Below are 23,313 nucleotides of genomic sequence, written 5' to 3' on the forward strand. Positions count from 1 at the left end.
GGGAATTTTTGGGCGCGCGCCGCAGCGTGGGCGGGCGGGAAGGTGCGTCACGGGTGGGCCATCGTCGTGTGGCCTTTGTAAGGCCTGCCTGTCCGATAAAGAAAGGGAAAAAAATTAGGTCCAGATCTGAGTGGCAGCCCAGAAACGACATGGAATGTGGGCTAGGCTTCAGCCGAACCAAGTATGCGGTGTGATTGGCCCAAATTAGAACTGTATGGTCCGGAGAAATAGTAAAGGCTAAGGCTTTTAAAAAAAACTAAAGGCTAAGGCGTTTCGGTTATAATCATCAAGCTCAAAGCTTAAATAATGGAGCTCCCCGGACCCCCAGCTCATAGGTCAGTTGACTCAGTTGCTATAGAAAAAAAGTAGTAGCACCCATCCTTGCTACTGATTTTGATCTTATCTCTATGTCATATCTCCAATGTACTCCACCCTAATAACGAAAAATGACTTCTGAATCAAACCAATAATACAACTACTCCCTCCAGGTTGGTAAGTGAAATCGTTTCAAATATCTAACATGATCTTTAACAATAACTCTGACCATTATATTTTTACTATAAAATGAAATATAATTAATATATAATTTTATGAAATTACATTTCAAGATGAATCTATTGAAATCATTTTTATATTTTGAAACTCAACTTAAATAATTTATTTATAGTTATAGTTAAATTTAAAATATCTATTATTTTATTATTTAGCCAACAAACGAAGGCCATCATTCGCTCTCAAGGCTTAGAAATTTTCACGTTAATTGGAGAAAAATAGAAAAATAAAAATTACCCTTGAGTAATTTTAGGCTAATTTACGATACATAGCCATTACGATAAAAATTAGCCTAAAATACTCCTGTGCCTAATTAAAAATTATCCACCAATGCCATTATGAAAAATTAAATATAAAATATCATTTTGCTATGTATCAGTTACAAATCTATATTATTAATAAACACTAAATCTATATTATAAAACAAAAATAAGAATAATTATATGCGTAATATTATTAAAGCTCAACAAATCAAATTGTTATTATAGGTAGATCATATTTGAATTGTTGTAACCAACAATAAGACATAATTTACGATAATGAATAAGGTTATGTATGGTAAAAAAAATAATATAATCTTCAAGTAAAAATATAACGACATGTAATTTTTTTAATTTTCAATACTTGCCGCGCAAATACGCGGGTTATAGGGCTAGTTTAATTAAGACAAACTCGACATGCTAGACAAGTAAACCCGGCAAATCCGAGATGACCCACCCATGCGTCGGAGCACCTTTCTTATCCGGGCAGCATGTGCCGTTTAACCCGTCTCGTGGCCCGTCACCACGCGACCGTAAAAAGCACGCGCGCAAAGCTGCCGTGTGCCGTGTGCGGATCGAAACGGTTGGGAAGGAAGAGGATGTCACTCCCCGCCCCAGCACGGGCGTCTCCTTCCCCCGGAAAGGATTTGCTACCGGTACTATTAACAAACAACTCCTCTTGACTCTTGTTCTCGCGGCGGATTTGGACACCCGATCGATCGATCGATCGGTCAGAACACGCATAAGTTATGTGCGCCGGAGAGGGCGAGTCACGGCGTGCTGAGAGGGACTTTGCTTTGGCATCATGCTGCGCCGTCTCTCCACATCAACATGATTACAAGGCGACAAAGTGCCCAAAGCAACAGCAACAGTTTCCCTCTCTTTTTTATACATAGAAAAAAAAGGACAGAAAGTATTAGTACTAACCTTTGCAAACCCCTACCTGATGCTATTTGGGCGATGATGAGATGAGACGCGGCGTGTTATCTCCATGAAAAAAATGCCAGTGGGAATTTTATATGGCACCGATCGCATTTTGTTGACGCGAACGCTGTATGGCACTACAGTTTTCGAAAGCAACGCAATTATTTCTCTATTTTTTTTCCTTTTTGGTTGTGACTTGTGACATGTGCTGTAGACCAGACGCAGCAACATGCTCCTGTTCCTCGTCAAGATCGACCAACTTTTTTTACCGAGAAAAGGAACGGTGGATATCGTCAGTGGCGGTTGACATCAGCCGCAGAATATGTTCCACTCCACCACCTCTGATTTTCAAAAGAAGGTGGGTAAAAAAGAGGAGATGGCCATTCGCCCATTCCCCTCTTGCGCAGTCACCAATTGGCACGTGATCGTCTCCATTTAGCACTCCCCAAGGTTCCACGAATGGTAATTACTGTCGAAATTAACCAAAGCAGTATGAAAACTGCTGCCAAAATCAGGACGAGTGGACGACGACAGCGACTTGCCAGCACTCTACTTGCCTTTATTTCAAAAAATAAAGAAAAAGCCTCTACGAAGTTTCTCCTTTTTTGTGGCGGGGAAAAGCCTGGACTAGGCAGATTCATGGAAGCACTAGGCACATTCATGGAAGAAATGTGCAGAGTTCTTGCACGTCCGTTCCGGATCGGACGGCTATCAGACGGGCACGCGGAAGCTCTTTCCGCTACGGAACAGGGGTCGACCGTGTCTGAAAAGAAGCAGCCATGCAAATTGACGAGTCGACGCGGAAGCGTCGAGGAAAAAAATCACAAAAAAAGAGAGAGAAAAATGTTAAATTCCACACGCAGATCAGGACAGGACAGCGAAGGCGTCGTCTGTGCGAGCTCTGAAGCGTTCGCGTCCAGCTGCCGCGGCACGCGGTCAAGTCTCGACCTCGAACAGGCGCGATGCCGATGCCCACCGGCACCACGCGCCACGGCGTTCCGCGGCCGCGGATGCGCACGTCTCCGTCTGAAAAGCCTCTCGAGCTCCCTCACCTCGCATCGGCGCAGCATCTGACACCACCCCCACTGCTCCAGGTCGTCGTCTTCTTCCCCGGATCGTCGAGTCCACTATAAATCTACCCCATCCTCCCACTTCGCCAACTCATCGGCCGGGCCATCAACGTTTTCACTTTCAGCAGTTGCCGTGCCGCATTGGAGCTAAGCTTCTGTTGTGCTGCTCACTTCTCTGCCAGGTTAGTGTGCTCTGCCATGTTTGTTCCTGCCATAGCTTGGAAGCTTCAGCTTCAGATATCGCACGCACGTCCGTTTGCTGCGAGTGGATCAGACGTACCAGAACAGGCAGCCATTTCCATCCCCCATTCTTTTTCCTGCACTCGGACTTGACAATTCGTGGGTTCAGTAGTACGTAGTGTGTGGCGTGCAGGCCCTACATGGCGAGCACGCACGCCACCAGCCGACAGGCAGGCCGGGCAGGAAAACGAAAGGGGGGAGTCGGTGTCAGATGAATCAGAGGGCAGGTGGAGAAGGGTACCAGGCGGATGCGTGTTGAATCAATCGATTAGTTGGAAAAGCCCCAACCGTGACATACAAATAGATGTACACAGATCACAGTCCGTAACTCAAGGAGCTATAGTTGGTAGCCTATAATTACATGACATTCTATTCTCAATGAGATCCTAAAAGTCCGAACTGTTCTCTGTATACACAGTTTGTTACACAAGGCAAGGTACGCACAGCAGATTCCTCTAGAACTTTTTCATCTAACATCATCCCTCAATCACAGCCGAGATAGGTTGAGATTGAACTTGAATTGTTCCAGAGACCGAACTGGCAATGGCTTGGTGAAACCATCTGCAACTTGATCACTTGAAGATATAAAATCAATATCCAGAAGTTTTCTAGTTACTCGTTCTCTGACAAAATGATAATCCACTTCTATGTGTTTAGTCCTGGCACGAAAAACTGGGTTTGCTGACAAGTACTTTGCACCAATATTATCACACCATAGTTTAGCTGCTCTTGGACAATTAATCTCGAGTTCATATAGTAAAATCTGGATCCACATCACCTCAGTAGTAGCATTGGCAATTGCTTTGTATTCAGACTCAGTACTAGACCTTGATACAGTGGGTTGTTTCCTTGAACTCCAGGATACTAAGTTTGATCCTAGAAAGACAGCAAAACCACATGTAGATCGCCTGTCATCTATATTACCAGCCCAGTATGCATCAGAGAAGGCACTCACCAAGGTAGATTGTGACTTATGTATTCTTAGTCCCAGTCGTGTACAATACTTTATATATCTCAAAATCCTCTTTACTGCTTCCCAATGCACAGTAGTTGGTGAGTGTAAGAACTGGCAGACTTTGTTAACAGCAAATGCAATATCAGGTCTAGTAAGAGTAAGATATTGTAATGCTCCTACAACACTTCTATAATTAGTTGCATCTCTTGGACCGAGAGGAGTACCTTCATATAAGGACAATTTCTCACTTATGCCATAGGTGTAGTGACAGGTTTACATTTGGCCATATTAACTCTCTTAAGCAAGTATGTAGCATATTTCTCTTGAGTTAGAATAATTCCATCCCGTACCTTATTCACCTCAATGCCCAGAAAATAGTGAAGCTCCCCTAGATCTTTAAGTGCAAATTCTGCTTTTAGATCTTGTAACAAGGCTGTCGTGGCCTTTTTATGTAGAGCTAGCTACAATGATGTCATCCACATAAACTAGAACAAACATAGTGACGTCACCTTTGTTATAAAAGAATAAAGAAGAGTCAGCCTTTGATGCCTGAAATCCTAGCTTCATCAATTTAGCACTTAGACGTGAATACCAGGCTCGAGGAGCTTGTTTAAGGCCATAGAGAGCTTTGTCCAACTTACAAACATATTTGGGTCTGGTAGAGTCTTCAAAGCCTAGTGGTTGCTGCATATACACCTCTTCATCTAAATAACCATGCAAGAAGGCATTTTGAACATCAAGTTGCTTCAGACTCCAGCCTCGAGAAACAGCAATAGACAGAATAATTCTTATGGTTGCCGCCTTTACTACGGGACTGAAAGTATCCTCATAGTCAATGCCATATTGCTGTTTAAATCCCTTAGCAACCAGCCTCGCTTTATATCTATCCAGACTACCATCAGCTTTCCTCTTAACTTTGTATACCCATTTGCATCCTATTATATTCATGCCTTTTTGAGGAGGAACTAAATGTCATGTTTTATTCTTCATAAGAGCATCATGTTCTAATTGCATAGATTGCTTCCAATCATCATTTGCTAAGGCTTCATCAAGACTGTTGGGTTCACTAGTACTAGCAAGGAGGCCATACCTAACAGTTCCGTCCGTGTAGACCTTGGGACGCCGGATGCCATGCTGTAACCTAGTTCTTGGCGATGAAGGACCGGCTGCAGGCGACGGCACAGAAGGTCCCAGCGAATCACCATGCGCAGGATCCAGCGGAGTAGAAAATTCGGGCTGACGCCGTCCCCCCTCGGTCGCATGTGCGGGTGCCGGTGCAGTCTGTGTCGGCCGCATGTCGCCACCAGACAGGGCCTCCGTCGCTCCTGAAGGCAGCAACGAGCCAGACTCAACTCCCGAAGACGATGCGACCGTTGGTGCCGCAACAGCAGGAGGCAAATCCTCCTCGTGCTCAGTGATCGGAGGCAGCATGATGTTAGCTGCGCTGGCTAGCTCTTCTGAGTTGTTTTCTTCAGGATTTTGCGCCAAGTTTTCTTCCTGCTCATCAGACAACTCAGTAATACGGTTAGATGAAACATTAGCATATGAGTTAGCCACAGATTCACCCCTAAAGAAGGAACTTGGGACCCAAACTTTCGGTGGTAGTTGAATAACTTCAGCACGTAACTTTGCTCCAGCATTAGGATTGAGGTGGGAAAAAGGATATACTGTCTCATCAAAGATCACGTCACGTGAGACATAAATACGTCCCGAGGCAACATCTAAACACTTGAAACCCTTGTGGAGGACGCTATATCCTAAGAAAACACACTGTTTCGATCAGAATTGGAGTTTGTGAGAATTATAGGGTCGTAGGTGAGGCCAACATGCACATCCAAAGGTGCGCATAGATGAGTAGTCAGGTTTCTGGTTGGAGAGGCGCTCAAGGGGAGTTGTGAAGTGAATGACACGGCTAGGTAGGCGATTAATAAGATGTACAACAGCAATGAAAGCCTCGTCCCAATACTTTAGAGGCATGGAGGCATATGAGAGGAGAGAAAGGCCGACTTCAACGATATGGCGATGTTTACGTTCTGCGACACCATTTTGTTGATGTGTATGAGGGCAAGACACGTGATGCACGATGCCAATTTTAGTAAAAAAAAAGAATTAAGTGTCTCATATTCTCCTCCCCAATCACTCTGCACAGCAAGGATTTTCTTATTGAACTGTTGTTTTACCATGGCTTGAAAATCTTGAAACTTATGAAAAACATCAGACTTGTGCTTAATAAGATAGATCCAGGTAAATTTGCTAAAATCATCAATGAAGCTTACATAATAGCGATATCTCCCCACAGACTCAATGGCAGGACCCCATACATCAGAGAAGATGAGCTCCAAAGGAGAACTAGACTTGCTATCAGATCTAGTGTAGGGGAGTTGATGACTCTTTGCCTGTTGACAGGCATCACAAACCGAAGAACAAGAAGCCTCACCTAACAAAGGGAGTTTATTCCTACTGATAACTTGCTTCACTATAGCTGACGAAGGATGACCCAAACGACTATGCCACCGTGAGAAGGGGACTTTGGTGGCGATGTAGGCTTTCTTATTGGATGGTGCTGGGAAAGGGTAAAGACCATGGCGACACTCCCCTTCAAGAATGACCTTCTTTGTGTCCTGATCCTTTACCAAAAAATAGTTCGGGTGAAACTCAAGAAAAGCATTGTTGTCGGTGGCAAGACTATGAACAGAAATAAGATTTTTTTGAGCTTCTGGAACATGGAGAATATTTCGTAGATGAATATCATGATTACTAGGGGTGTGAATAGTGGCATGCCCAATATGACTAATGTTCATACCTGAACCGCTTGCGGTGTGGATCTGATCCGTGCCGTAGTACTTGTCACGGATGTGCAGCTTCTCAAGCTCTCCGGTGGTGTGGTCGGATGCTCTAGTGTCGGTGTACCAGGTAGGATCTACCGGTGCACGATTAGCAGCAGCAACAAGTCTTTTGTCGGGGACGAAGTCTTCCTCGAAGCGATGCCAACATTCAGCAGTGGTGTGATTTGGCTTGAAGCACACCTGGCAGAGCGGCTTGTCGTTGGCGGTGTTGTAAAGGTTGCGCTGATTATAGTTGCTGCTGTTGCCGCCACAGTTGTAGCCACCATGGCGCCCACCATTGCTGACTTGGCGTGGCGGCTGATGCTGACCAAAGCCACCATCACCTCTTGCTGGCCCCCGTCCACGTCCACGAAAGGACGAGCGCCCACCGCGTGATCCACCGCGACCACGCCCGGAGTAGTTTGCTGAGCCGCCATGATTATGGCGCCCGCCATACAGCAGCTCCAGATGTGTCTCAAATGCAAGGAGCTGTGAGAAAAGTTCCTCAAGAGAAACTGGTTCCGTTCTAGTGATCAAGGACGAGACCAGCAGAGAGAACTCCTCATCAAGTCCAGCGAGGATATACTCGACGAGTTCGTCGTCCTTGAGCCGCCGTCCTGCGGCTGCCATGTCGTCGCCGTAATTCTTCATCTTGGTGTAGTACTCCGTGGCAGTCATGCTGCCCTTCTTTGTGCTGGAGAGAGCCATGCGCACATTCACAGCCCTCGCTCGGGACTGAGATGAGAACGCACCCTCGATGATTCTCCAAGCCTCGGCTGCTGTTTCACTTGCGTTAACCTGAGTCAGAACACTAGGTGACATATTTGACAGCAAATAACTTAGAACCTGCTGGTCCTGAGCTCGCCACGGCGCATAGGCCGGGTTCGACTTCTTCTCTTCCTTGCCGTCGGCTCCCTTGATGATGTTCTCTGCATCAGGAGCCTTGTTTGCTCCGGTGAGGTAGTCTTCAAGCATGGCGCCGCACACGGCAGACTTCACTTGTGCTTTCCATGAGGCGAAGTTCGTCTTCGTGAGCTTCTTAGCCACGGTGAGTCCTGCGAGCGGATTGATGTTGGCGGTCGAAGAAGAACTCGCCATGGCAGGAGCAGATCTACACGATGAACTTTAGTGTTTGTTGGCTCTGATTACCATGTCAGATGAATCAGAGGGCATGTGGAGGAACGCCGGCCCCTATCTTGGGTACCAGGCGGATGCGTGTTGAATCAATCGATTAGTTGGAAAAGGCCCAATCGTGGCATACAAATAGGTGTACACATATCACAGTCCGTAACTCAAGGAGCTATAGTTGGTAGCCTATAATTACATGATATTATATTATCAATGAGATCCTAAAAGTCTGGACTGTTCTCTGTATACACAGTTTGTTGCACAAGGCAAGATACGCACAGCAGATTCTTCTAGAACTCTTTCATCTAACAGTCGGATTATCATGATGCGCCCCCTCGCTCCCATTTGAAGAAGAAAAAAAAGGCCTCGGCTTGACCGGTTGCGTCGCACTGCACTGCACCATTCTTTAGGGTTTATTTCTTGGTTGAGAGGCCCTTTTCAGCAGCTGGCCTGCAAATCATTTGCTGACATGAAAAATCGCCTCTTCGGTTGCATTGGCATGCAGCTGTCCGCCTTCAGAAAAAAGGCACTTTTTCAAAACTTTATTTTTAAAAAAAATTGAACTATTAGTAGCATCATGCTGGTGAGTGGTGACCATATTGCAGGCTTGCAGCACCAATTATAGGCGATATTTTGCTCAGGCGTCCCAGTCTCAGAGCTTTGGAAATGCCACGCGGCGAATCCAAGGATTTCGTTTCATTTATTCCCCCCTCTAAGTCCTCTGGAACACATAATTTGCAAGCCAGGCAGAACCATCAATCATCAGCTGCATAGGAGTATTTTTATTTTTCTCGCGGAATCAGTCTCTTGTTTCAGTCCATCATCCATCTGGTTCCCTCCATGACCAAGCTACTCTTTCAGGTTTATGCACGCACACCTACTGTCTGACCCTTCCCAACCTTGAGCATGGAGCAGAGTAGAGCAGTTGCCGAGTCCTGAGTCACCTAACCGGAGCACGCAGGAAACCTACCAGAAAAATACAAGGCAAGGCTGCAACTAGACCATCACAACCTTCTCCCATCCATGGCCGGAATTCTTTAGCCGAGTCCCTCTCCGCAGGGGCAGAGCAGGGCGGCTAGGGTTCTTCCTTTCTTCCACCCCTTCTTCAAACACGCCTGACAGCGACCCGTGCCATCCCCCCCCCCCTCGGGCCCGGCCGTTTCTTTCTTTATCCCCCCTCCCCTCCTCCCTCCCTCTCTGAATTGTGGGTGTGCCGTGCCTTTGCTGAGCAGAAAAGCAGAGGGATCAACACGCTTCCGCTTCCGGCAGGGGACACCCACGGGTCCTCCCGCTGCCGTCTATATTTATCTGGCCGCATGCACATCACGTTCTCGCCGGCGATGCGTTGCATTTGCCATTGCGGGTCGCGAGTGGAGAGGGAGGGAGGCAGCTGAGGATTGATCCCAGGTTGCTTTTGGCGGGTGCCCGATCGCCTGGCCGCTTCAGAATTGCCGCCCGTGACCCTTGTTAAAGGGGGAGATTTCTTCTAGCATTATCCGCCGAGATAGAGACAGAGATAGAGGTTAGGGACTGAGAGAGAGATAGAAGAAGGGCCGCCATTACTGCTACTTGCTAGATCGATCGATAAGGGTAATTGATGCCTTTTGATTCAGTTTTGGCTCTCTGCTGATCAGTTCTTGGAAGTTGCTAACTCTGCGGGGGTGCGGCTGGCTTGCCTTTCTTGTTCTTGGTGGTCGATCCAGGCGCGCAGCCTAAGCTAGGCTGCCGGCCATGGGTTCTTGCGTGTCGTCGACGAGGCAGCGGCGGCGGTCGAGGAAGCTGTCGGTGGCGGCGAGGGAGTTCCGGCGGAAGGTCTCTGCGGCGATCGCCGACGCGCCCATCATCCGCGGCGCCGGCGACGCGACCGGCTGCTTCGCCCGGCACGGGGTCGTCCACGTCGAGGCGCCGGACTCCAACGTCACGCTGCACCTCACCAAGCTGCAGTGGCAGCACAGCCAGATGGACGCAGGGAGCGGTAAGAGTCTCGGAGCTGCCTCCCCCTTCCCTTCAACCCCTCTTTTTCATTCATCCGCTTGTTCTACAATCGATGGCGTCAGGTTGCTCAAAACTCTGCAAAATTCTGCGCAGTGATCTGTGAGGAAGCATGGTACGATTCTGTCAGCATCCTGGAATCAACAGACTCCGACGACGATCTCGACAACGACTTCGCCAGCGTCAGCGGAGGTAATGGAGTGATCAGGATTCACGAGTCAGGACTCAGGAGTCACTCTGCAGTGTTCAGATATTTTCTCTTGCAATTCAGATCCTCTCCCTGATGTCACCGGCGGCGCAAACGCCCAGCAGGCGTCCCCGTGCAAGGACGCGGCGTGCTTGCTGGGCACCGTGCAGCTCCTGAGGAGCATCGCAAACGCAGAAGCATGCGAGGGCGAGCCCCCGGAGAAGAGCGATGACTCGAGTGCTGCTACCACCGCAACTAACGGCAGCAGCTGCAGAGCCGACGAGTGTTGCGGCAGCGCAGCGAGAGAATTTCAGGGCGCCGTGCCATGCTCGCACCGGCCTTTTCAGGCATCCATTCCGAGCAACAAGGTCCAGCCGATGCCCATCGTCGGCGTCAGCCCGCACCACCAGCAGAAGAAGAAAACAGCCATGGTCAGGCTTTCATTCAGGAGAAGATCATACGAGGGTGACGACATGACTGAAATGTGTGAGTTGCCGTCGACATTAACACTTAGCCACGCCATTGCAATGCCTTCTTGGTCCTTTCGTTCGATAGCCGAGCTATTACTTTTCTGACAGAGTTTTGCAAATCCAGGTGGCTCGGCAAATTATCTGTACCGTCCGAGGGCGGGTTTCACGGTGCCCTGCTCGACAGGCGAGAAAATGTCAGATGGCTGCTGGTCGGTTCTTGAGCCGTCGACGTTCAGAGTCCGAGGGGAGAGTTTCTTCAAGTAAGGAGCAGTGGCAATGCTGTAAACACAATTCTGACAGTATCATATCATACGTTGCCATCATACATTCATACATGCTTATGCCTGACTGAATCTGTGAAACTCCTGCAGAGACAAGAGGAAGTCCCCGGCTCCGGACTGCTCCCCGTACACCCCAATTGGAGCAGACATGTTTGCCTGCACAAGGAAGATTCACCACATTGCGCAGCACCTCTCGCTTCCGTCTCTGAAGACTCATGAGACCTTCCCTTCCCTCCTCATTGTCAACATTCAGGTAATTCAGTAGGAAAACCAAGTGGTATCAGACTAGTTAATTACCACTTTCTAACTACTGCCTGTTAATTGGTTAGTTCTGACTTCTGAGACTGACAAGTTTACTTGTTTGGTGCAGTTGCCTACCTATCCTGCTAGTGTGTTCGGCGATAACGACGGTGACGGGATAAGCCTAGTTCTGTATTTCAAGCTATCTGACAGCTTCGACAAGGAGATCTCTCCTCAATTGCAGGACAGCATCAAGGTAGATTTACTTGCATTTACAAGAAGCTACCTTTTGTTACCTTGGAAGAGTTTCTAACTGACTACTTGGTTATGCAGAGGCTTATGAATGATGAAATGGAAAAGGTGAAGGGTTTCCCAGTAGACAGCACGGTTCCCTACACAGAGAGGCTGAAAATTCTGGCTGGTTTGGCGAACCCTGAAGACTTGCAGCTCAGCACAGCTGAAAGGAAGCTTGTGCAGACCTACAACCAAAAGCCTGTGCTTTCTCGCCCACAACACAAATTCTACAAGGTAACGCACTACATTTCCTAACTAGTTTATCAGCAAACATGTGCTGAACTCTCTGTCCTCCTAATCTGACTAAATCACCAAACGTTCCTTGGAAAATAATCCGTGTGTTTTCACTGATAATTTAGGGTCTAAATTACTTCGAGATCGATCTCGATGTGCATCGGTTCAGCTTCATATCGAGGAAAGGGCTCGAGACCTTCCGGGAGCGGCTCAAGCATGGTGTTCTTGATCTTGGCCTAACCATTCAGGTACTTTGTTCTCTCCAGCTCCAGGCTGAAGGCATGCCCTCGACTGCATGTCTGAAATTTAACCGTGGACTGATCCTGGTTACAGGCACTGAAGGCTGAGGAGCTGCCGGAGCACGTCTTGTGCTGCATGAGGCTGAACAAGATCGACTTCGCCGACACCGGGCGGATACCGACGCTGATAGCGGCAGCTGATGAGTGAATTTGTCATGTCGCTGCAAGGCACTAACTTTCAGGAAAAGCAAAAGAGAATGTCGTCGTTCGTGGATGTTCTTTGAGATGCTGTTGTACTTGTATAGATCGGAGATAGTTGTAGGAACTAACTCATCTTCGTGCAGTGAAGTGCACGCAGATTTGTGTAAATACTTGTTGATCATTGCCACAAAGGAAAAGGAAAAAAAAGCATTTGGAGCAATCTGAAGTCTGAAGATGTATTATGTATACAGTACATGTCTGTTTTCCCAGTTGATGCCTACTAATGGTTCAGCCATATCAGTACAAATGAGCTATTTCCTTCAATTTTTTCATCTAAATTTCTAACGCAAGAAAAAACATAAAAAATGAAATCCTGATTGTAAATGAAAAAGAGAAATAAGAGTAAACAAGAAACAACAAATGTACGAATCACATAGCACAACATGTTCAGCTGAAAAATCAACATGTCAGCTCCTCTAAAACAGCTGAAAACCTAACCAAATACAATCAACAATATAATTAGCCGGCAGCAGAAACACCTGCCCGAAAGAATCGATGATCCAGCCTCTGTTATTCACACCCAGGGAAAACCACACTCCAACAAACCCCCCAGCTTCAGACTATCGAACGCCGAACGGTCAGCCGTCCTCGGCCAAGCTACCTCTCCTCTTTCAGTTGCCGAGCACCGCCGGTCTGCTGAAACGACCCACTTCCACCGCCCGGCGGCGTCGGTTGGCTGGCGGAAGAGCCGCCCGCCGCCGCCGCCGCGGTGGCCTCGTTGCCCCGGCCCGGCGGGTCGTGGTTGTGGCGGCCGGTGTACGTCGTGAGGACGCACCTGGGGTCGGTGGACGCCCTCTCGATCTGCTTGCGCACGTTGCAGTTGTCCGCCGTGCACTTGTAGTAGCTCCTGCATTCGTGCAGGTCATCAAAAACCATCACAGAACTCATACAATGGCTGGCTGGTTCTCCTCAAAAAAAAAAAAAAAAGAACAATGGCTGGTGTGGCCAGGGAATGATCATGCTGCAGGTAATCCATGTGCAAATTTTTTACCTCGGCTGGGGGTTGCCCTTGACCACCTTCTGGCCGTACTTGCGCCACCGGTAGCCGTCGTCGAGGAGATCCACCTCGCTCGGGGTCTGGATGATGATCTTGGGCTTCTTCACCACCCTCTGCCCGGCCTCGCCGCCGCCGGCGCCCCTGACGACCAAAAACAATCGGCAGGGCAGCCCTGTCACATTTGAATGACCTGACCACCCTCTACAACAGGCGGCATTAGGTACATGCAGAGAATGACTGACATGCCGGGAGCCCCGTCGACGTCATCCTCATGCAACGCGTCGTCGTCGTCGTCGTCGCTCGGGCCTTCCATGTCCTCCGCCTCGGCGGCGGCAAGGGCGTCGTTCCCGGCGCCGGCGTGGCCGCGCTCCTGGGGGCGTGGGTGGTTGTGGCGGCCCTTGTAGGTGATCTCCGTGATGAACCCGTCGAAGGAGCGCTCCACGACCTTCTTGACGGGGCACCCGTCGCGGGTGCACTTGTAGTAGCTCCGCGGCGACTCGGCGTCCTTGAGCTGCTTCTGCCCGTACTTGCGCCAGCTGTACCCGTCCTTCGCCGGCTGCTCGATGGCCGCCGCCGGCGGCGGCGGTGGAAACGGCAGCCCCAGCCCGTGCGGCTGCGAGCTGCCGACGCCGAAGAGCGCGCTCGCGCGCAGCTGCTGCATGTCCTGGTCGTACCTGGGGAGGACGACGGCGAAATTTTGCGGCGGAAAGGAGGACGCAGACGCCGCCGCCGTCGATCGCGGAGGAGGCCACTGCGGCGGCGGGTCCGCGAGGAGGTACGGCGGGTAGGGATCCATTCTGCCGCCGAGCGGCGATTGGGCGAACGTGGTGGGCTGCTGGTAGGGCGGCGCCGGCGGCGCGGAGCTCGTCTGCATCCAGTAGAAAGACGACGCAGTCTTTTTTGTGAACTTGAGGTATTGCTAATATGATTATTGCACTACATGGGATAACTGCATGGCTTAGCACTGAAATTTGTTTGCATTTCTATTAAGAATCGAATGCCAGAACGTGCAAAGCTGATAGCTCCAGGCAAAGTATTTTTGACAACTGCAGCCTGCTGTACCGCTGGCCGGCTGATTATTCAGGAAAACTTAATCAGCTCGAATGGAACGCTAAAGCATTGTGCTTTCTAGCTAGAAAATCGAATTATCAAGCATGCAAGCATAGATCAAAGGCAGGGCGCGTATGAATCAAGTGCACATGAGGAAAATACATGCATGGTTGATGGTTCTGATAGCAATCCTTCGAACAAGCTACAACAAGAAATTAAAGAACAAGCTAATCAATGAACACATAGCACACCAAAACGAGCTGAAATCCAAGAGGATCCGACTGGCGTGCAATGAGTACATCAAGCTGAGAAGAAAGACAGAGAACTTACCATGGCGAACGATTGAGGCACCAGGTTAATGGCAGGCGCCGCGGTCACCTCCTCGACGCCCCACGTCGGCAGCGGTGGCTGGGACGAGCTGACGCCACCGGCGCCAAGAAGCGCCATGAGGGACGACCCCTGATCGAAGTCGCATCCAAACGCCGGCCCGGGGCCGGCGCCGCCGCCTCCGCCGTCGAACACCCTCTCCTGCCCCTGAGCAGCGTGCGCGAACGGCCGCTGGCGCATGGCGTCGCCGCGCCCGCGCCGGTCGTCCATTGCCGCGACCTTTGTTGCTTCTCCCGACAAGCGACGGAGGACCGCGGGATGGCAGTGACAGGGACGGCCGCCGACCAGCGACGCCACAGAGAAATAGCGAGGCTACGCGTTGCAGGGCGCCGCGCTGCGCCTGGTGCAAAGGCCAAAAGGCCCTGCAGCCGAAGCGACGGCCTGTCTGAAGTCTGAACTGTGCCTGAATTCTAAACTGGATTCGACTTCGATCGCCTACCAATGGGACTCATTTCAAAAGTCTCCGAACGGCTAGACTATGCCAGGGTTAGTATTATCTCAAAATTTGCCAAATGGATCGCCAGGCTAGCTTTCGGTTTTAGCTGGTTAGATAGCTGCATGCTGTCTACAACTAAGCTGCATTATTACAAGCGAGACTCATCAAGTCTTAGCGCTAATTGTGGAGGAGCATTACCAATGGCGTCGTTGCACACACGGCCTCAAACAACGTTGACCAGGGCTCCCCATTGGTTCCAAGCAGCATAGACTTTTCGGACTCGTTAGCTGTAGTGGGGGCTTGGGATCAAAGTAAGTTTGAATTTGATCAAAAACCTTTTAAAATCCAGGAAGGTTCGAACTGAACTTAAAGCTTTCTGATACCGGTCCCTTCATCCGAGCATCACCTTAACTTGTGTAGCGAAAGAAGATTCCACATTCTCTGTTTTGCACGCGCTACGCCGTGTCATCGTCACCTCGCCTTTAACCAATGAAATCCTTCGGCATTTCATAAAATAAAACTCATCGTTATCCCGATCGTTTGTTTTTTTTATAGCGTTTCAGACTTTTCAAACTGTTATCGAAGTGTATTTAAAACCATTATTATCGGATAATATATATTCTTTGACAAACAGTAGCTTTCTCCAGCTCATTAGTTCCGAATAAGCTCTTTTCACACGACTGTTGCTGCAACAGGTGGTCAAACAAGACTTACATCTAAATGAATTATTTAGACCTCCAACTCCAATTCTCGTTTTTTTTAACTAATTAGAATTAATATAAAAATAAATCTTACAACTAATAATTATAATCAGCTATCTCACGCTCTCTTTCATCTATTAAATATTTTAGTATATACTTTAAAATACATATTTATTATTATTTAGTAGTAGGTCTATTACATACCGTGGATATTGAATAAACTATTGAGTACCCGAGCCCGCCCACCGCGCTCGACCCCCGCACCCGACCCGAACGCTCGTGCCGTCCTCGACCCACGACCGAGCGAGCGGTCCCCCACGACCGGTTTTCTCCCCCCACGACCGAGCGGTTCCCCCACTCCCCAGCTCGCAGATGCGACGCTCCGCCCGGCCGTCCCCGGGAGCCGCGATTCACAGCTCCGCCGGGCGTTTCCCTGCACCCGCCCCGCCCTGCATCGCCGGCCAGCGCGATTCGCTGCGCCGCCGGCGTCCGTGCCGCCCGGCGAGCTGCCGCGCCTACTCCCGCCGGCCCTAGCCGGCCATCCACCGTTGCCGCCTCCACCCGGGCGTTCGCCCAATGCAGCAGGGTGCCCCCAGGTCGCGAGCAGATCCCGACGGCGCTCCCTCCTCCCGTTCCCGACGCCGCCGCTCCTCCCGACGGCACGCTCCCTCCTCCCGCCGTTGCCCCTCCCTCCCGATGGCGCTCCCCTCCTCCGACGGAGCTCCCTCCTCCCAGTTCACGATCCGTTTCGCGACACCGCTCCGCCGGAATCGGCGCTGCGTGCATCGAGCTTCCTCACCACGCGGCACGCGCTGCATCTCCGGTTGCTTGCACTGGACCCGCGGAAGCAACGCACGGATCTCGTCTACACGGACTCCACCTGCTGCCCCAGCCATGGGCAGTCTGGCACTCGTCAGGTAGATCCTGCCCCTGATGGTTCAGTTGTTTGTGCATATTTTTTATAGCTAGTCACCCAACTCCACCTCGAGCCCTCGACTACGGCGGCGAGGCGATTGTGGCGTCATTAGCACTGCCTCCGTTTTCTCCTGCCGGCACCGCCGTCAGGACAGCTAGATCCAGGTTAATTGCATCAGAACCGATTGTTCCAGACTTTGGAATTGAAGGAAGCATCGACTGAAGGTAATTGCAGAGAGGAATTCTTTGATCCTACGAGTGACAAATGGATTTCCAATCCTAATGTTTCTTTGTCGCTTGCAGTCAGAGACCCTCTCCGAAAATAGGAGCTGATCTGTTGATTAATTGTGAGCATAATCTCCCAATCTGAGCATCTAGTGTTGGATTTGCAGGTGGCCGTCATTATCGTACCCGTGTTCGATCTCGCCCGCGTCAGCGGGCCACTCTTGGACACCTAGTTCCTCGTTTTTCTCCACTGCCGTGCTGGCGATGCCACCTTGGCGCCTCATCCAACTGTGCGACTCTGTAGAGGCGCATCGGAGCAGCGACAGCGGTAAGGGAGAGGAGAGACATACTGGCTAGTGTATGTGCTTTAGACTTAAGGATCCACATCCATAAAGTATATCGTGGTTGAGCAGTAGGGTTCTTGGTTTGGATTGATTAATTTTCATGTTGCGTTTTCCAGTAGATATCTCTGCTCATGCTTAGATATGAGTGAATTCATTTCTTTTTGTTCCTTCCGACTTCCGTGCTATGATACTATTCCTTCCCTGCTGCAAGGCTGCAAATTACTTACTATAGGTGAAGAAAGTTTTGGGATGCAGGTGAAGGATTTGTGTGGTCGATTAGGGCTATGGTATTGCGGTGTTCATTCTGTTCTTGCAATTTATTATGCTATCGTGGAATTTAATTTCACATGGCAGAAACATGTCCCTGCATATGGGGTAATCATGTCCACTCGTTCAGCTCCTAATTTCCATTTGCGATCTTAAACTCTTTCTAAAAAATATATCCCTTCATTCTAAATTTGAGTTAGGTTCTTATTAATCTTTCTACTATATATGTTGCTTATGTTTCCCATGTGATCTATCCAGTAACATCGTTTTATCTGTCACTCTTAGTCCCATTGCATTCAGAAACAACAGTTTGGACTATTCGTTTTTGAGTGAACTTATACTCTGGAAATTAATTAGTTGTTTACTTTTAGTCCATGCCGGCACATTTACTTGTTGATACGTTTGTTCATATCTGTTGATATATTCTGTCATGAGACCATTACTGCTGCTATATCTACAGAACTTTTTGAAGCATCAGCATTAATTATTGTCACATTCCTTTATTGTCAGGTACTTGGAACAGAATGGGCTGAATGCTTATTTGAACAAGTACAGAATTGAGCTTGACCATCAGCAAGATCAAGAGGCAATAGTATTCGCTGCATCTTTGTACTTGTAACATGTCTTGATGGCGTCATGATTCCGTAAGAGCTCCAAAGAGCATAGAGAAATTAAATCTCTCTTAGTTATTTTGTTCCAAGTGTTCTTAGCCTGATGGAGATGTCTGGTGGAAACACGGAACAATGATATGGCAGGCAAAATTTTGTTAGTGTTGTGTTAACCATGTAGGGCATGTTTGGAATACAATATGTAAGAATTTGCAGGAACCTTTATAGCTGTACCAGAAATTCTGAAGAACCACAAGAATCGATGTGGCTTGTACAAGTAAATTAGTTATGAATATTCCATGTGATCCTATATGCTGCTCTTTGTCTCTGTATTATTGTCTCTGCAATCGACTATATCAATTAATAAGAAGGATAGATACTAGCTAGTACTAGAGATAGCTAACCAGTGGACGGAAGGAAACAAATGCACGTTCCACAGCAAGGAGTCATCGCGGTTGAAATTAGGGTTTTTTGTGTACAGGACACTCTCAAAATGTTGATTTGTGCGCTGCACACTCTATTCCTTTTAATAGGATCAATGTGCAGCGCACAAAATTTACAACTCACGATAGTCTGCAGACTATTTCAACAATTAGAGTGTGCAGTGCACAAAACAGCATTTTCGGAGTGTCCAGTAGACAAAAAAAACCCTTGAAATTAAAGGCAACTTGCTGCCGGTCAAATTATTGCCAGCCCCCTGTTAATAATAAGCGAGCGAACGATCTAGCTAGCCTCCAAAATTTGTCCAGTACTATGGCCTCCATTTCTAGCTGCAAATAAATCGATCAAATTGGAGCAGCCATCATCTCATATTCTCATCGATCAAGCAGATAGAGCTGCTTGTTAATTGACATGATGGCACCGGCGGCGATCAGTAGCTCATCCAGCAGGAAGCAGCAGGACATCACCTCGCTGCTGCTGCTACTGTCGTTGGGCGTCGTTGTTGTTCGGCCGGCGGCGGCGTGCGGCGGGCACCCGTGCACGATCGCAGATTCCGGCGTCGGGAATGGGAGGATGGAGCGTCGTCGTCCGGGATACTGATGAAGAAGGCAGCCTTGTTCACGAGGCCGAAGAACGCCTTCAGCCTCCTGACCTCAGCTTCACAGATGAAGGTGACCTTGGTCACCACATCCTCTGGCAGGAGGTTGGCAAAGAGTGTGTAGTCGGTGATCTGCAGGCCGGGGTTGGCGCTGATGTACGTGCTGAACGCCACGGCGGTTGTGTCGGTGTTGACCTGGATTTGCAGTAGGCCCTGCGGGAACACGATGAGCTCGTCCTTCCTCCTCACTGTCTTGGTGTAGGCGTTGGCGTTGTCCGGGATGAGGACGCTGTTGTGGAGCCAGAAGCCGGCGAACTTGACCATCATGTGCGAGAGCGTGGCGTCGCCCGCGAAGAGGACGCCGCTGCAGACGCAGAAGCAGAAGCCAGCGAGCTCCCCGTCCGTCGCGTCCAATGGCAGCGCCGTCGGCCCGAGGAGCGAGGACGAGTTTCTCTGCACCTGACCGAGATGTGCGCTTGAGGGACGGAGGAAAACCGCTATGGGAAAAAACCAACGTGAGGGAAAAAAAAACCAGGCGCACGCCTAGCGCCAGCGCGAGCACGGTGCGTGCGCTCGGGGCGGGTTGTCTCGGGTATGGAATAACTATTTCATACACACGGTAGAGATTAGCCCTGTCCATTATCTAGTTGCAATATATTTTATTTTGCGTCATACCTCTCCACGTGTGTTTGATATATATCTTATTGAACTATTTGTTTGTGACTCGATATTCTTATCTCTTCATCGTATATGAATACACAGTGACACATATTGTGGGTGATATTTTTATAAAAACAATAACATAAATAATATATTAATAATAAAAGAAATAGTAATTTAGAATTTTATATTGGTGCCCTTTAATATTTTGTTATAATTATATATTTAGGTGTTTACTTTAACTTTTAATAATGACATAACTGTATAATTTATATGCAAATTTAGGGAATTATTTGTATTATTTTTATAGTGGTATAGGTGGGTAATTTACACAAAGATTTGGGGGTTACTTTTGATTTTTCTATAATGGTAGAGGTGGGTAATTTAGATAAATGTTTAGAGGATTACTTTAGTCTGTTTTCATAATGGTAGATGTGGGTAATTTATTAGTAAAGATAACAGATCTAATGACTATTATGATTGGAGTTGTCAGATTGATGGCCGAATGTTTCTGATTTTTGTGAGAATTTCTAGAATTTCTTTATTTTTTTTAGAGTGTCCACCTAGGATCCTAGGTGGCTTCACCCGAGGCTTCAAAAGGAGCCTCCAATTGGTAATAGTAAGATAGAATTCTATAATCCATACCTGTTGGCTACAGTTCAGGAAAAAAAAAAGAAAACCAAGATGATAGAAATGCAAAGCAAAATGTATTGGATTTATATATAAAAAAGGTTTTCCTCCATTGAATAAATTGCTTTCCGAGAAGTTTCTTTCATTGATAGGCTCATAGCTCACAACCTTTGAATAAGTTGAGATAGTAACGTTAAAAGTACAGATATATAACTGACAAATGTTCAACAATATAAAACACAGGATGGACGGTTCCACTTTTTTTTTACTAGGTCCATATCTCGTGTAGTGTTAGTCTCTAGATATGCTTCACTGAAGTCCCAGAATCTAGTCAATATTTTGACTCCCTAAGCCTTGGAACAACATAAAGTGAGAGGAGGGCAACTGGAAAAGGATGAACACACCACATAAATTTCTGTCTTTTGAATAGAGAAAGATGCCTGAGAATATATACTCAATTATTATGCACCATACAATGGAGAACTTACAAAACTGTTGCGATACATTTTGGCCGTGGAAGCTGTGTAACTCAAACTTTGGTCTCAAGAAAATAGGTTGACGAAACAGCCAAACCGGCTGAGTCGTAAGTTCGCACAAGCCGCTGCCTCTTTTCTGGTGATTCCATCCAACAAAACTCCAAATGAAAAGAATCTAATTGGGCGACAGATTTGCTAATGTCTGACGGATATCCCATGTACATCCCACCAGGTAGCAATGTTATTTCATATCCTCCATCAAATTGAAGCAAGTTGTTATTTGCTGATCCTGTCCAGTTGACTGTTGTGGTTGTACCAGTTCTGATTTTAGTTGTTAAAGTATCCTACAAACAGAAATAGCGAAATTTTAATTTACATTATTTTGAAGAAGATATACCACTAAATGGTCATTTTTCCTATAAATATGTTTTGATGCAGAAAAAAGGGAATGCATCATAAGCTTTGAACACTTAGTTTTGTAGCTCTTGTAAACTACAAATTTGACTAAGATAAAGCAAGAACAAAAGCATGCTGATGCAACCAAAAACTCTAACGCAATAGTTGATTAGGTCCATTGTGCCAAAATATTAGATGCAGGTTTATATTCAAGCAGCGGAAGTATGTTCAAGTTGCAACCACAAACTCTGAATACCTGAATTAGTTGGCCATTGCTGTCCATTTTGAGAACAACAGCTGTATCAGCCTCAGCGAGCGTTGCTCCATAGACCCCACTCCTCTTAGTCACAGAATGCCCCTCCCATCTTCCAAGTAGTGCATTTATCCTATCCCTGCTGGCATTCTAGTGAGAAAGGAATTAGAAGTTGGGGTTAACTCGGCAGGATACTGTCATATGACAATTTTTTTTTTTGAAAGCTATTGTCGTATGACAATTCGACATGAAGGTTTCAGTATTCCAGTGACTGAACTCACCTCTGTACCAACTGGAGAATGTATAAGTGGCTGTGGCACTGCAGATCCCTGCCTCTCATGAAAAACTAGAAGTGTGTCAAGCACTCCCTTTGGGTCCATTATGTGGAAAGCCCTCACTCGACCATTGCCTTCAAGGGAGTAAAGACAATTTTCACATACAATAGATGGCTTACGAGAAGGTATCTTCAAGTTTCTGGTGGAGACAAAATATCTATGTTACACCTCATACAAAAGCTTCACATGACAACAAGAACATTTGTGGCTAGTATTCCTTACTTGGGGGATTCTTCGCCAGTATCATCTTCTCCAAGCACACCAACCCGAAGGACAGTCTCCAGCATTCCAGCAGTCTGGTACCTCAGAGCAAATGCCTTCTCTTCAGGAAAGAATCCTATCTGTACACTAAACAATACCACTCATTAACTAGTTCAGATGTACTGAATTTTACATTATACTAAGAAAGAGTGGAAGACTACAAATATAATTTCAGTGCACCTGCTGATATTTGTCCACAGTGAACATATTCGTCTCTTTGATTTTATACTCCACCCATTCAGGTTCAGATTCGTCTTCGTCCACAATTGATATTGCAGAGGATGCTTGCTTAGTATATAACCTAAAATCTCAATATGTAAATATATTGATTAGAGCCTCAGGGCAGATGCAACAAAGCAAAGCATTGTGATTGATTTTTTTTTTGTCACGGGGCTAACATAAACTAGAAATACACACAAAGAAGCTTAAAACCTGACTAAATATGTGAGTACATTTTCCTAATCTAAAAGTAGTATGACAGCTGAAAACATATACACCGGGAGGAAGCATTACGATTGAAGTAGGCTGATAAGGTTGTCCTCCCCGTACGTGCTCACGGATAGCCGCGTGCTAATTTCCCGCAGAACCCGCCCGTATGCGTCGAATTGCTACACATATTCACAGAACACAATCACGAGCGCGCACAAAACTCAGCCAAATCACGAATCGGTAAACTGCAGAAAGGCTCGAAGATTAGATGCGAAGAAGCGGGCGGGGCGTACGTAGAACGAGCCGTCCCACTTTCCGATGTTAAGGTCGAAGAAGCGATGCAGGTTGTCGATGCTCATGGCCTCGTCCTCGTCCACCTCCAGCGGCCCCGCGACTGCCGCCCGCGCGGTGCGCAGCCGGCCGCGCCAGAACGGGGCGAAGCGCGCGGCGGGGAGAAGGCAGGCGCGGCGGTGCCTCTGAGGCTGCAGGAAGGCGGGGCGCGGCGAAGCGGAGGCCCACGAGAGCTTCCGCCATGGCGAGTGGAGTGGGCGTGGGAATCAGGGAAGCGGGAGAACCGGAGAAGTTGCCATCGAGATGATATCTTTTTGACTTCCTCCCGTACTCCCTCCGTTCAGTTTTAATAGATATATTTCCATATGACACAATGACCAAGGGCACTATAAGTGTGCTTATCAATTTAATAAATGTCACAGACTTTTTTGTTGATCCTCCAATGTTTTAACTAGAAACTC

The 23,313-nt window shown here is 47.8% G+C and overlaps 4 protein-coding genes and 1 pseudogene across 6 annotated transcripts; 2 read left to right on the forward strand and 3 right to left on the reverse strand.

Annotated features, from left to right (window-relative positions):
• The first annotated feature begins 2,861 nt into the window (after positions 1 to 2,861).
• On the forward strand, positions 2,862 to 12,387 carry LOC120690037. 3 transcript variants are annotated; one of them, XM_039972552.1, is made up of 10 exons: positions 2,862 to 2,988; positions 9,589 to 9,929; positions 10,043 to 10,138; positions 10,218 to 10,619; positions 10,728 to 10,863; positions 10,975 to 11,137; positions 11,255 to 11,380; positions 11,458 to 11,652; positions 11,778 to 11,900; positions 11,986 to 12,387. In XM_039972552.1, the coding sequence occupies exons 2-10, from the start codon at positions 9,686 to 9,688 to the stop codon at positions 12,097 to 12,099; spliced, it is 1,599 nt and encodes a 532-aa protein (XP_039828486.1). In that variant the 5' UTR covers positions 2,862 to 2,988; positions 9,589 to 9,685; the 3' UTR covers positions 12,100 to 12,387. The 3 variants fall into 3 exon arrangements, with proteins under 3 accessions (XP_039828486.1, XP_039828487.1, XP_039828485.1); XM_039972553.1 differs by having other exon boundaries at positions 2,876 to 2,988; positions 9,658 to 9,929; XM_039972551.1 differs by lacking the exon at positions 2,862 to 2,988 and adding an exon at positions 8,310 to 9,544 and having other exon boundaries at positions 9,658 to 9,929.
• A 362-nt stretch (positions 12,388 to 12,749) lies between these two features.
• Positions 12,750 to 14,796, reverse strand: LOC120688653 (probable WRKY transcription factor 4). Its single transcript, XM_039971051.1, has 4 exons — positions 14,530 to 14,796; positions 13,388 to 14,017; positions 13,144 to 13,271; positions 12,750 to 12,999 (listed from the first exon to the last, which is right to left on the reverse strand). Exons 1-4 carry the CDS (start codon positions 14,794 to 14,796, stop codon positions 12,750 to 12,752), a joined length of 1,275 nt encoding a protein of 424 aa, XP_039826985.1.
• A 48-nt stretch (positions 14,797 to 14,844) lies between these two features.
• LOC120688654 (proline-rich receptor-like protein kinase PERK9) lies at positions 14,845 to 18,392 on the forward strand. The gene is made up of 3 exons (XM_039971052.1): positions 14,845 to 14,929; positions 15,961 to 16,640; positions 17,031 to 18,392. The coding sequence occupies exons 1-3, from the start codon at positions 14,845 to 14,847 to the stop codon at positions 17,094 to 17,096; spliced, it is 831 nt and encodes a 276-aa protein (XP_039826986.1). The 3' UTR covers positions 17,097 to 18,392.
• On the reverse strand, positions 17,932 to 19,761 carry LOC120688655 (germin-like protein 8-14). The gene is made up of 2 exons (XM_039971053.1): positions 19,654 to 19,761; positions 17,932 to 19,580 (listed from the first exon to the last, which is right to left on the reverse strand). The coding sequence occupies exons 1-2, from the start codon at positions 19,759 to 19,761 to the stop codon at positions 18,987 to 18,989; spliced, it is 702 nt and encodes a 233-aa protein (XP_039826987.1). The 3' UTR covers positions 17,932 to 18,986.
• Positions 19,762 to 20,796: 1,035 nt separating this feature from the next.
• On the reverse strand, positions 20,797 to 23,110 carry LOC120690038 (annotated as a pseudogene).
• Between the last annotated feature and the right edge of the window lie 203 nt (positions 23,111 to 23,313).

Source organism: Panicum virgatum, chromosome 9N (assembly GCF_016808335.1).
Source record: "Panicum virgatum strain AP13 chromosome 9N, P.virgatum_v5, whole genome shotgun sequence".
NCBI lineage: Eukaryota > Viridiplantae > Streptophyta > Magnoliopsida > Poales > Poaceae > Panicum > Panicum virgatum.